The 15072-nt window shown below is 31.5% G+C and overlaps 1 protein-coding gene across 1 annotated transcript; it reads right to left on the bottom strand.

Annotated features, from left to right (window-relative positions):
• Positions 1-1701: 1701 nt before the first annotated feature.
• On the bottom strand, positions 1702-8179 carry LOC114379909 (probable serine/threonine-protein kinase At1g54610). The gene is made up of 8 exons (XM_028338729.1): positions 7772-8179; positions 6356-6640; positions 5510-5827; positions 5050-5277; positions 4487-4587; positions 3829-3943; positions 2624-3091; positions 1702-2253 (listed from the first exon to the last, which is right to left on the bottom strand). The coding sequence occupies exons 1-8, from the start codon at positions 8177-8179 to the stop codon at positions 2050-2052; spliced, it is 2127 nt and encodes a 708-aa protein (XP_028194530.1). The 3' UTR covers positions 1702-2049.
• Between the last annotated feature and the right edge of the window lie 6893 nt (positions 8180-15072).

Raw genomic sequence — 15072 nt, 5'->3', positions numbered from 1 at the left:
TGTTGTACTTCTCTTTTTAGAAAGAGAATAATCACTTATTCTTATCTTATTTGATGAAAACCAAGATTTGGTTTGTAAATATACACGTACGACTTGAATTTTTTTGAAGTCTTAATAATACTCCTGCTCATCATATCTAGTTTAACTTTGTTTTCAGGAAAAAGTCGTGCCATATTCAACATCTTATTTAACACCTTATATTAGTTATAGTATGGTCTACGTGAATTATGTTCTATGGCATTTCCTTCAAATTTACGAGTGTTTTGGACTTAATAAAAATTAGATCATGAACATGATTTTAAGGCCACATTCAATGCTTTTTTTTCTTTTCTTTAATTGTTGTATTGATCTTATAGTTTGCATTTACTTCTCTCACTAATTTAACCTTGTAAAGTAGATGTAAAATCTCATATTAGACCATCTCCAATGTATGATTTCTTTTTTGAATTCTTAAACAGATCTACTTGTACACATTACTCAATTTTATCCTTTTCAATTTAAGCATTTCATAAGAATTCAATCTCTCCAACATGTCTACAAAATTAACTAATGGACCTCACTGATAACGTAAAATTGGTGCAGCATGTATATCAAATTTAAGCTTGTAATTGTTTAATGTAAAAAGTTTCCGGTCTCTGAAAAATGTAGCCCGCATCAAGATTAAGAACCGGTAAGCACCGGTTGCTATTTCATATTCTCACTAATGCTAATTTATAATAAACATCGGTTCTTTGAGAACCCCCATTGTGCTTGCTCTCAAGAGTCCCTTTTATACTCTCTCTTCCTAATAAAGTTTAACTTTTTTTTTTCAAATGATAACTAATGTCCTTAAGGTATTAGTTCAGGAACTTATGGTTAAAATGTTTTTATAAGATCAGGAACTTATGGTTAAATTTTTTTTATAAGAAAACAAAAAGTTGTGATGTTCATGATTTTTTTATGTTCTTTTTACTTCGTTAATCAATGACACTATTTAACAATAAACTTTTTTTTAAGCACCGTAAAGTTTTTCTTATAAAAAAGAAAAACGTGACTTGGCTCATTTATTCTCTAAACTTGAGAATACACTGGGCTCTAAGCCCAATTGTATAATTAGCAATAGGCCTAATACAATGTTAGGAATTGGGCCTAATAAAGAAAACTTTTTTTTTTTATCGCATATGAATTTGGAGGAATGAATCTTGAGATAAGTAACTGACTTGTATAAAATGTTTGAGATATAGACTAATGGCCAGTTAAGTAAATTATCGGTCCAATCCCACATCCTTCCTCTAATTGTTAGAGTGTGTTTGAGTAAAAAAAAACAATTAAACGCTTGTTCAATAAATTATTATCAGTAAAAACCCATCAATATGACTTATAAGAGTACTAAACTATTTTCATAAAATTAGTAATGTACTAATACTACCCTAAGACATACTATTTTGATTACTCTATTAATAGTTACAATTTATTGAAGACCACAGTTATTATCTGAAATTTATTAAAAGTCACGAAACTATGCAAAACTCATTTTTTATTTAATAAATCTCACCGGTAATTTTATATTTTTTAAATAAATTTTAATCAATAATAAAATATTGAAATTTAGAATAGTAGTAAGAGAGCAAGGAGAGACTGGTATACCACATGACAAATGGCCATATGCAATAATGTACCAAAATGATGAAGTAATGATGCATCATAGAGAGATGGGGCAAGTGACAAAAAGAGAATACACATCTATACATAAATAAATACATAGCCATCTTCCCAGTGATAATTACTCTATCATAAGTTAAACACAAGGAAGACAAGGTCCCCCAGTATTCTACTACAACTTAAGGTTGATAAGCTTTGCAAGAATGGCCATATACTAGAATTGCAGCTGTAAATGGAAGGAAAATACATGTGATGTGATAAAGTGGAGGAAAGATTTCTGAGCTATAGAGTTACCTAACATGGCCCGGGGGGATACTAACTCCCTGTACAGACAAAATAGAAAAAAAGGGGCAAAATAAAAGAATCAAATATTCTTAATGATGCTTTGACAGCATCGGGTTCTACAACTCAACGACCAGAAACAAATAATGAATTGGTTATCTGGTTCCCCTCAGTTTGGAGTCTTCTCATCTTTGCCTTGTCCAACCGCGCTCTTCGAACCACCTCTTGGATTTGGCGGTCATGGTCCTTCAACATCTGATCATGGTTGCTTGATGGAACTAGCAGAGGACCAGAATGATGAATTTTATGGCCCTTGGAGCCATAACCAACCTGCAGGATTGTGAATACATAGTAGAGTAAGCAAGCAAGCAAAAGACAAAACTATAACCAAGCAGCGAATATCAAGATGGAAATAGACTAATGTCCACCCAACATCCACCTGGACACATGGTTAATTACACGTATAGAGAGGGTAGGCAAGGACATAACCCAGCAGGACAAATATCATTACTCTACCAAGATAGAGAGGATAGTATTGGGAAAAATCCAAGTCCCATATTGACTAGAGATAAAACCAAGATGGATTATATAAGTGAGGGACAAACCTTAACCAATGAGTTAGCTTTTGGGATTGAGTTAGGCCTAAAGTCACATTCAAAGAATCTAAGAGGTAGGCAAGGGAGAAAGTGCAACTACTTACAAGATTTGAGTCTTTGTTGCTGCTGCCTCTCCCTTCTTCCTTTTGAGGAACATGTGCATGATACTTCTGATCCTGTTGCATCATTGACTCAGAAGCCTCTTTGAAGGATCCTGGGAACCTGTTTATTAGTTTTGGGGCCACTGTTTGTGATGATCCAGACCTTTCTCTGCGATCGTCAGACAACATACTCCTCCTTGCTGCAACTAAGCCCGATACTGTTGATAAGTCACCCACCATTGAAATCTTTGGAGCATCGTCCTGGTTCTTCCCGGCTTTAGCCCATGCCGCACGGTGAGTCAGTGGACCTGAATGGGAGGCTCTTTTATGTTGATGAACCGGGGGATCTGCAATTAATCCTGCAGCCTGTGATGGTCTAGGGGGATCAATGGGAAACCCAGAAGCAACTTCTTCGGGATGAGGGTTAAACTTCTCACTCTTGCTCTGAGAATTGGCCTGCCCTTGTCTCTTCTGCAAAAAAAAAGGATATCTTTGCTTTCAACTATATGAAAAACAAATGTGATGTAAAAAAAAAAATGAATGAGTACACAGAATGCAAAGAAGATAAAGGTATTCCAAAAGGGAAACTAAAAGAAATTCCATAATTTTAAGGAAAGTAATATAAATATTCAGGACTCAGCAAAAGAAGAAAGCCATAACAGATTCCAAGGACATGGCAGTACTCAGTAGAAGAGTGTACAGTAGTTAATAGTTTTCGTCTTATTTAGTGTGCACTATTGCACAGATTTAGAAAGTTGTGATTTAGTAAGAGGTGCTTCAAAGAAGCTTCCTGTAGGAATTAATTTATAAATACATAAGAAAACTTTAATCTCTTTAATTTTTTTTTTTCAGTTCAAGTCCTAAGATGCAGTCAACCTAGTGGGGATAACTGCATGTTCAGAAGCACGTATAAAACAACCAGATCTACATCTGACATATGTAGCTTCTGAATCTTTTGCTCTATTTGACATGAAAATCCTCTCATCCATGAGTCAGAAACGTAGAGACAAACACAATAAATCTTCATTGTTTCTCCAAAAATGCCACAATTTAAATTGGCAGCATCAAGAAAAAGTTTATTCTGAAAAGATATTCATGTAATTTAAAGATTAAGTGATCTCAGCAAAAGGAACAATATCATACACAGACGGCAATGACAAATCCCCATGACCTAGATGGGTTAGTATAACAACTAACAATTAATATACCTGCATTGACAAGACCAGTTCAGCATTGGCATCAGGTGCAGGAATGGCTCGTGATTCTCTAGCACCTCTTCTCTCAAGATCATGTCTCTGGCCCTTGCTTCCTGCTGCTCCTTGTCTGCAAACATCATAAGCAAAATTCTAACACTTACCTTTATAAGCAAGCACTCGAGGACAATGAATAAAAGAACCCACATGAACATTATAATAGAAGTAATAAGAACCAATCTGATTTTAAGAACCGGATATATTTCAGCTAGACTTATTGATAAGTTTCTGTATACACTCGTATGGTGAATCATAAGGAACATTAAGAAAAATATTATCCTCAGCTCTATATGTAACTTTTACTGTGTTTAGGCAGCCAAACTATATGTGCAATGAATGGAAAAGAAAAACAACAAAATGTGTGGAAGGTTATTTTAAACAAATACTAGAAATTCCCTTCTTCCATTTACCCAAAGTTAATCATTGCATATGAAGCCCATTGCATTTTGAAAAGAAAACCAAAATTTTGGACAAAAATAGATGCAACAACAATGGCATGGATTATTTAATTAGATGATCTAAAGATACACACCCTTCAAAAGTGCAATTATTATAATACATTTTGCAATACTAAATATAAACAACTACAATTCCACACGAAAATTGAACACACCTTCTAGCTTCTTCATCCCGAACTTTGGCATCAAATTCTTTGCTAGGAGGATACTTTGGTAAGCTTGAGGGATCACAAGGTAGAGGCTTTGTTGAGAAGAACTAAATTACAAGTAAACAAATAGGAGAAAATCAAGACCAGTGCATACTAAAGTTTGAAAATAGTATTCTACTATCATAAATGCACTGCAAAACTTAAGTTGAGTAAGAGATACTGAATAACTACCAACAAACAATTGATAAGCACATCAATTTCATGTTATACAAATTAATTTTTTACCATATTAATGTTGTGGTGGAGACAATATTTACAGTACTACACAAGGTAAGTAGATGATATAGTACAGGGGCAGGGGTTTATTTATAAGATATAAGTATATGCACAAAGATGTCATAAAACCATTTTAGTTTTCAACTTATAGAGGAACCCACAACATAAGTTTGGAAAAGTTAAACCGATGCTTTTCCCAACACTAACATGAACATCGACTCTCAGTGTGTTGATGGAGTTGCCTTGAATTGAAAAAAAATGAATAATATAAAAGACCCTCATGAATTTCACACCTCACTATTCAAAGCAGATGCTGAAGTTCCACGATCAGCAGGATCTATGGACAAAAGGGTCTCTATCAATTCTATTGCAGGTGCAGGAAACTCCTTGAATGTTTCAGAAACACATCGCCTATAGGGTTGTTGAGGCTTAAATATTGTTGCATGAGGCAACTTTGATTTTCTCCAATAGTCCTCAGAAGGTGAACCACAAAGTTTAAAAATTTTATGTAATTGCTCCACCTACAAGACAGAAAATTGTAGTTTCTATTATTTTCTAATATAACCAAGCTACTTATGCATAATATTGTGAATAACATAATATTTATGAATTGGTTTATTTTCACCTACTACCAATATTTTATGCTTCCAATTGTATAGAATAAATTTCCAAAGTACACATAGTTATTTTGAACAGATGAAAAGGAAAATGCTCAAATACCACATTTGAACTGAATCATCTAAGCTCTCATACCTCAGTTCTTCCAGGCATTATAGGCTTTCCAGCATAAAGCTCAGCAAGTATGCAACCTGTACTCCATAAATCCACAGCAGTGCCATAATAAGTGGCTCCAAGCAAAAGCTCTGGTGGCCTATACCAAAGAGTGACAACTCGGCTTGTCAGTGGCTGAGCTTGATTGGGATCAAAAAAGCTTGCCAAACCAAAGTCTGCAATTTTCAATATCCCGTTGTTATCAATCAAAAGATTGGAACCCTTAATGTCACGGTGAAGTACACCACAGCTGTGGCAGTGATCAAGTCCGCGTAAAAGTTGTTGCATGTAACATTTAACCTGCAAAGTTACAATAGGAAATTAAATCCTGTAAGCTTTATTTTTTATTTGTCTTGTAGCATTCTGTTTCTAACTAGGTTTATCTTTGTTTTTCATTAAGCTTCTTCCTCTAAATTTTAACAGTTTACTTTTCAAACTCAAAGAAAGAATTAAAACTTGATGATTCCTTTTCTTTCTTTCTATTCTATTTTCGTGTGACTTGGAGGTTTTTGTCTTTAATTATCTTAGCCTTTAGTGGAAATTTTATTCTTCATTTAGTTTCTTCCACTTATTTTCATTAGTCTCATTTTCAATGGCAAAAGAAAAAAGGAATTAAATTTCAGTGAGCTCATTAGGAAGTAAATAGGAGTACCAGCCATTAGCTTAAAAGTACAAACATCAGGATAGAAAAAAATATTTTGGAGAATATCACATCAAATAAAAATTAGTGGCAGCAATATTCTCCCTAGAACACATGGTAGGTTACACTTGCATTTTGCAATAAAATGGGCAGAGAGAAATAGCACATAAGGATACTTGACAAATTACCTGTGCTTCTGTAAACTTCAGTCCAGGATGTGATGCAAGCCCAGCCAAGTCATGCTCCATGTACTCAAAAACAAGGTATAAGCTGCAAGACATCCTTGATGTAACCAAGCCTTCCAGTTTTATGACATTTGGATGATCAAGCCTACGTAGAATGTGAATTTCCCTAGCCATGAAGCGAACACTCTCAGGCTCAAGATTATCAAATCTCACTTTTTTCAAAGCAACAACCTTTCTTTGTTCAAGATCACGAGCTCTATAAACATTGCTATAAGTTCCCTGTCCAATCTGCACATCAGAGAGGAAAAAACTATCAATTTATCATTCATGGCCGCAAAGCATACAGGAGATGTATTCACATTGGAGTAACCTGAAATTATGGAGAAAGATAACTGTGGAAATATCTGAAAATTACAAGTACACAAGTCTCATATTCTAACTTAATTTTATCACAAAAAATACATTAGAGCATGAATTTGAGAATATATGACATACAAACAAAAGTGGTAGTAGCATAAAGAAGCATAACATCATTAGTATTTCAAATTTAAATTCAATCATTAATAAAATTCCAGAATTGTGTTAAATGTTAAAGTTAATGAGATCATAAAGATCAAGAATCACTTTAAAATGATAGCTTGCACAACGTACTGTTGCTTAGGATTGTTAGCAAACAACACATACTAGGTATGTTAATTAAATGGGGGGGGGGGGGGGATGAGAAATTCAAAATAGTTTTGCAGAGAAATTAAGCAATTTTGGTCAACTATTTGAAGGAAAAGCACGTGATTAGGGAAAAGAATTCAGCCAAGGATCATGGCAACATTTATAATTAAAATCAAAGAAAGTAATGGGGAAGTCGGGGTGTATTTGTTTGTTTGCTTTTAAAAAATCAGTTTATAGCTTTCACCAATAATTAGTCTTCACTATGCTTCCTGTTTTCAATAATTCGCAATGGAGATGGTTAAAACAACACTTGGGGCCTGACTGGCTTAAGGAATTTTTTTTTATTTTCACTTTTCACTAATAATTACAAAGATGGCACATTGTTTTCAGTTTTTATTGTTCCTTCTAATTTTAACATTTTTTTACAGGAAATGAAAGCACAACATAGAAACAAAAAAAAATAACTTTAAAATTTAAGCAGGCCCTTGGTCTCTCCTTGTCCACATTGTCATCACGCATAGAGTAGATTTTGGAAATGTAGATATTTAAAACAAAAGTGGGGACAAAAAGGTCAGGGAAAAATTAACATCACATAATTAAATAAAATGTATTTAATTTTTTTTAACTAAATCAATACTCTACAGACAATTGCAAAAACAATAAGCAAGCAAGGTAGATAAAGCAAAGTATCTGCATCAAACCAAAGCATTGTCACAATGTAATTAAGCAGCCAGATAAATGAAAGGAGCATACTTTATCCAACTTCTCAAAAGAATCTGCACGCCGTGGTAGCCATCCCTTGATAGCCTCTCCAGCCACTGCTGCCAGCCATGAGGGCCATCCAGCTGCAACCTGCTCACCTTCCATGGCCTTAGGAACACTACCAATCCCTGGATGTTGAGCAACAGCATATTCCATTTTCTCCCTCTTCCTTTCAAAACTCTCACCTTGCACTCTAACAGAACCATTCCCTTGCTTATCAATCAATGCAGTTCTTCCATCATTGTTATCATATCTATCCTTTACCCGAAACGCTTCCTCCCTCCTCGATGAAGCCCCTCTAGATACACGCAAGTCTGACACAGCCTTGCTCGATAAACGCTCCCTTGGACTCTCCTTACTATCTTCAATGGCAGAGGGCTTGCAACACATGCAACCCATTATGCACACCAACCAACCAACTCTCTCACAAAACCAAGCTCGAATCTCAATGTTTACCAATCTAATTCCATTTCCATTATTTTACCAATTATCCTCTTCTTCAGTACCCATAACCACCAAACTCTGCCACAATTCTTATCAAATGTCACTCCAAAAAAATCATAATATTAGCTACAGTAGCAACCCAGTATCCATCTCAGCCCAAATTTGGTCACCAATCAGCAAACATAACACACAACCCATCCATAAAACCCCAACAAGATGCACGGTCTAACTAGCAGTGAAACCCTCAAATTCAACAAATCAAACCTCAAAAACCTGAAAAATCACTACTCTACTCTACCCACTTGAAGCAAAAACAATGATAACTTGAAAATGAGAGTTACTTGCACAGCATAACAATTTTCCAAGTGCAAAACTGCTAATTCACAATCCAGGAGATATCAAAGATAGCAAATTTACAACAATACCCAGATCCTAAGAACCCTTTGAAAGTGGATTTCCAATTTGATATAGAGCTCCTGAAGATTTTCCAAGCACCCAAAGGGCAAGAGTGGAAAAGGGCAGCATTGAAACTCAGCAAGAGAAGCATATGTTGATGAAGGAAGCCATGGATCTAGGGCAAACAAGGTTGAGAGAACCGTGGAGTGTGTTTTGGAAGATGAAGAAATGGTACTAACGTGGTAAAAAAAACTATATACATATTCAATTATTTTATGTAACACAATTAATAAAAGAGTAACTTAGGAAAAAAAAAAAAAAATATATATATATATATATATATATATATATATATTTAATGTTGTCGCGGCGCATATTTATGTTGCGAAGAGCGAGTGTCCCCTGCACAGCAGCTTTCTGTGAAGAGAGAGAGAAAGTGTCAAAGCACAGTGCATCAAGACATTCTTCTTCTTCATGCTACACACCACGCGCCATAAATCATGTTTAGAAAATAGTCCAATGTCCCATTTTCTATCCCATTATAATTGTTAAAGAAAAAACTTTAAAAATAATTTTATTTAAAACTATAATTTAGAGAGAGAAAAACAAACTAAAACTAAATTTTAAAACTAAAAATAATTTATCTTTTAAACTTTTCAAACGTACAACTAAAAATATTCCAAACGGTATACCCTTACTTATTTGAAATAGTTTTTATCTAATAATAGTATTGAGTATTCGCCACATAGTGATTAATGAGTGAGTATGAAGATATTTGAATTTACTTTGTTTCCTTATAAACAGTCTTGAGATTTTAAGTATGTTCTAATGATCTAAATTAATTGTTGGCTCATCTATTGAACAATGAGAGAATCTTTTCATAAATAAATTGAGTTTTGTATATTTTCTAAGATGATGATCCATTCATTTTTAATCTAACATGATTGTCTTGTATTATTTTCCTAACTTGAGTAGTATAGTAAATTGTTTTTTTCCTACTATACTCTTAAACAATAAATCTTCTAAATTTATATTCAGAACTTTTTTTATGACTATATTTTTTTAGTAACTTTTACTAAAACTTTTTTGAGATTTTTTCTTGATAGTATGGTTCCATGTTTTGGTGATGATGATAAATCCTTAAATTTATTTGGTTGAATTTAATTTATAATGTAATGAAATTAAGGGAAGATTTTATTACTATTTTTATTTTTGAGAGAAGAAAATAAGATAAAATAAGAAAGTTAAAATCAAAATTGCTAATTTTGTGGAGAATAAAAACATGTTTGATTAAATAAAAAATAAAAAAGAAAAACAACAACAATGAGCAGAGCGTGGACTCGCGTGTAAGAAGGTGAAGTGAAAGGTTGTTTGGGTCATTCCAATTCGTTGCCTTTCCCACAGTTTTATCCTCTGCTCACTTCACATTTGTTAAAAAAAATGCTGCTTGTCAAAAAATAAAAAATGTTTCTACATCTCTCACTAATATACCTTTTTTTTAAAAAAATAATCATATTTGAGTAAAATAAGAATATTATAAATAAAATATTTAATATAACTGTATATACTACACTAAAACTTAAAATAATTAATAAATTTAAAACAATTTCATTATAGTTAATTAACATGTTTGATAGATATACTATTTAGATTAAAATTTATTAAAAAGTTAATAAAAATGTGATTCTTGTTCTTAGATCTTAGTTAACAAACTTTTTTTTTTTATTTTCTTGAATTAGCGACAGCATAATCATAAATAATGTTAGTATTTTATTTAGTGGATTAAATGATACAATGATATTTAATAAAAAAAAACTTTATTCATGTTTCTGTAATTTTTTAAATAGATTTTAACTGAAATATACTACAATGTACTTCATTTGATACTTTATATAAAAAACAAATAACTAATTCATTGGGATTATAAAAATATGTAAGTTAATTAATTTAATTAAATATCATAAATTTAAATCGTGTTCTAGAGATATTCATAGAAACTAATTACACATAATTAAAGAAATGATATTTTTTTCACCAATAAATGTCTTTGTATTGTTAATAAATTAATAAATACATTCATTTGTACGAAAAATGAATGAACAATTTTGATAATAAATTAAGAATATAAACAAATTAGTAAGTAATAAATCTTAAAGTGAATTCATATGTTTTATAATTAAGATCAAAATAATAAATTTAATTTTTTTCTTATAAAAAGAACAGGATGAAGAAGTATTAAAATAAGTATGCTTCGGTTTTCCTTTTCTTATCTCTGTGTAACAAGAAAATAATAATAAATGTGTTGGAAATTTTGTTGGGTTGACGCAGTTAACTTACAATACAATCAGCCGCACCGTAAAATCTAACGCTTAAATACATTGAGGGCCCCACTTATTCCTCTCAACACGGTTATCCGTTCGATTGGTCTATCATTGAACGGTGGAGATCCATCCTCCAATCATATTCTCATAAATTTTTAATTAATTAATTAATAAGATAGTAGCAATATAAGATACAAAATATTCTTTGGTTGTTTTGGCTTAACAATTCCCTCGAAATGTCGTTTTCAGTTTTGGGGCATCACGCCCTGCCTATATAACTTGTTTCCCATTTTTACTATTTCTGGTTTCTAGTTTTCTACTTTCTGTTCTAAAAAAAAGGAGAGCACAAACACAGCAATGCATTCTGAAAAACTTACACTACTGTAGAAATTTATTTTTTGTTTGATATTTGTAGATGTAAAGTGTTATGTTGTGTTTTATTATACATGAAATTTAGGGAAAAATTCCTGAAATTGATGAAATATTGAAATTATTATATTTGACGTAAAAGTCTTTTAAAAAAAGTAGTTCTCTCCAATTCAATTTTAATGAAACAAAGAGAGATTAAGTAACATTTTTACAAATCACATTCATTTTAAGTTACAAGCAGTATACAATTCTCCATAACTTTACTTAAATAATTAATAAATAGTTTAAACTAAAAACCAACATAATAAAATCTAATATTGTAGTATTAAATGAATCATAATTAAAAAAATGGAAGAGAAAACTGTTGTTTTCTTTAAGAATGTTACTAAGGTGAAAAAAATTTAGAAGTACAAAATCTAGAAGATTATGATCCTTGTGTAAGAATCATGTGTTCCCCCATAACCCATTTTTGTTTCCATGTTCTTTGTTCATTGACTACCCTTTCCTTTACCCTAGATAACTGGGCAAACCATAAGCTAAGAATAGCCCCTATCATGTACCCTTTCTTTCGTCCAAAAGGTTTAGAAAGGCATGAAATGATGAAATTGCCATAATTATTTCCTTCATGTATAATTGAACAAGTCATGAGAAAATCCAAGTTCCAACGCCTCACATATCACCCACGCGTACAAAAAATAGTAAATTATCAGATAAATCAATTTCATTATCCTAGCAAAAAGAAATAGTAAAATTTAATTAGACTACATTAATTAAAAAATAATAATTTTTTATTGTCATGAAAATAAAACATAATATAAAAAATTATAACAATTTACCCATTTTACTCAATTAATTACTCTAGATACCTTTCAATTAGTTAATCTAGATCCCTTGTTAATTAAAAAAAACTTTTTAACTGATATTATTACAAATGTAAAATATTTACTAATTTTCGATGAATAATATTTACGAAAGAATTTGATTGACTATCTTTAGTAAAAAAAATTCTCTTAAAAATGTTTTTTTGTCCCCAGCACTCGAAGCAATATAATGTTGCAACTAAAGAAAATACTTTTATATAAAATTTAGGATAATTTTCATAAAAGATATTAACAATCTTGCCATTTATAATATTTTGTTTTTAAACAATAGTATATAAAACTTTAATCAAAGCATTCTAATTAAAATTTTAAAAACTGTTAGCAATACTGAACATGATCATTCAAATGTTGGACATTTGATTGATATGTTATAATTTGATCTTTGGTAAATCCCCGGATCTGAAAATGGAATAAACTTGATGGTTCAAAGGATATGAATATATATCACTTACTAGACAACAAAATCAGCAAGACGTGACTAAACAATATGAAGTCCAAATGGTGAGAATCCAATAAGGACAGAAAGGATGTGAACCAAACCAATAATCCTTCCAAGAAACCATCCAAGAACACAAGAAAAAGGGAGATGGACATGGTGAATGTGAATTTTTGAGCTTCCCTTTGCCATGAACCCACCTCACAACAGCTGTCTGTGGCCATTAAATAATGAACAGTTTCTTTCCAAATAATCATTCATGGGTGAAATTTATGTCACTGCCTTGTGCCATTGAGACATTAACGAGTTAAGTGGGGTCCCTTTTTTTAAAGTTATGGGCACAGCTCTAATGGGTCCACTGTGCTGGCCTTGTGTATTTTTGTGTCTTCATGGGGTCTAACATAAGATAGAGCTTTTACCAATCATAAACTTCTTGGTTTGTACATTACCTAATGGACAATCCCAATTTGGTTTTAATAATGGTTACACAAAGTCAAACAGTCACGCACCAAAAGGGCATATTGGGACAAACCTGGCTTACTTGTGTTCATCAGATTTTCTATACCGTAAGTGTGTGTGTATTGTCTTTATCATTGTTTTGTTTTTGTTCTTTTTTCCATGCTGTTGATAATACACACTTATACTCAATTTTTTTTCTAGACTAAAAATATTTTTCAATAAAAGCAACCTTTATTGAATAGGAAATTCTATTTGTACAAGCCTTTCCCAAAATATGTAAAAAAAAACTCGGTTTTGATATTTTTTTAAATGCCATTGAATTTTGGGATTTGCATTTTGTGAGATTAATTGCAAACGGTGATTAATTGAAATTTTTCCTATAACGGTAATTTCTAGGATTTAAGCTATTGTCAAGGTAAATATTTTTTCTTTGGAATTATATATCACAATATTGTTTTTTTTCTAAACTTTGTTCATTTTAAATTAATTTTTTTATTGGAAGTAAGATATTCTCGTAATAGAAAGTTATAAGATTAACTAACTCTCTATGCCTAGAAATCACATAAGTGTGTTTTGTCTGATTTCTAAATTTGAATCTCAATTAATTTATCACCAGGGATTTATTTGTAAATTTGTTAAAAGAAACATATATATCTGCACTCAAGTGTTTAAACGGTATTACCTCCCTTCTAGACATTGGAAAGAAATAAAGAAAGACTAAAATAAGTAAATTTTAGTTTTAATTTCTACATTGTTTTTATTTTTTTCTTTCTAAAATCTAATACTTTTACTTTCCACCGTGATTATGAGATTAGCTTGCTGTTTATGTGTCTAATTTAATGTCATGCGATCAATTTAGGTGACTCACAATAATAAATACTATTATTTATTTGTTTTAAAATAAATTCTAGAGATTAAAACAATAATTTTAAATTTTAGAAGAATGGAAACTATTTTTTTACAAACACTAAAATTAAAAACCAGAAAAAAAACTAATTTATTTTACAAAAACTAAAAAATATTTAACCCTAAACAAACTTAATTCATTTAAATCGCAATCAGCAAAATGATCAAACAGCATGCTTTCCACATCAACTTGCAACTACTCTAATTGTACTAACGCATTTATACTTACATCAATAAAGTGGCCAATACTTAGAAAAGAAATAAACCATTTGCAATTATAAAAAGGAATTTCAATTAGGTGGGTCTTAAAAAGGTATCATTGGCTTCAAAGACTAATAGTTGGACAAGAGATTCTTCTACGTAAAAATTATGATCGTGATGTGAATCTTGTTTGGCATTTATCGTTGGAAATGGTGTAGTTGCGGAAAAGGGTGGATAACCATTAGTCCATTAGAGTTAGGTAACCATGTTTTCAACTAAGCTTATGATAACCAATTCAGCTAAGTGGTCTTTTCTTTTGACACTTCCTCGAATCCTTGCATTAAAAAAAGTGCTTAACCCTTTTTACCACTAGGCATGCCCAAATGATTTCACCAACTAGAAGATTTTTATTAAGTGTCTGAAAAAGTTGGAGATATAAAATTTGGTTTAAATTAGGGTAAAAAAAGAAAAAATCATGAATTCGAATATTTTTAACTGATGTTTCTAATTAAATTAATAAACTATCATTTAAAAATATATAAAAAAGGCTGAAAAAGTTATCTTTCTTGGTGGGACACAAAGTTGTCTCAACTTTTTCTTCCTCATTTTTCCATTGAGTACTTCTACTAGCAATTACTTTAGCGTGTTAGATTACAACAATTTCCTGTGTACTTTTTGTATAATTATTATATGAATGCACGACACTCTTTGAATCTGAGAGTACATTATGCATGTTTAAGACTAATAAACAAAGTATAAATACTTGCAACTTGCAAATATAGAAGGGAAGCTACAACTATAAGTTAGGCTCACCTTTTGAAAAGCGACAAAGGCTTTATGGAGCTAACTAGTAACTACTATGGTTGGTAGCACTTAACA

The sequence above is a fragment of the Glycine soja genome, chromosome 12, assembly GCF_004193775.1.
Source record: "Glycine soja cultivar W05 chromosome 12, ASM419377v2, whole genome shotgun sequence".
In the NCBI taxonomy this organism is placed as follows: Eukaryota; Viridiplantae; Streptophyta; class Magnoliopsida; order Fabales; family Fabaceae; genus Glycine; species Glycine soja.
Note: the sequence above shows the minus strand (reverse complement) of the source record. Positions and strands in the feature narration are given on the sequence as shown.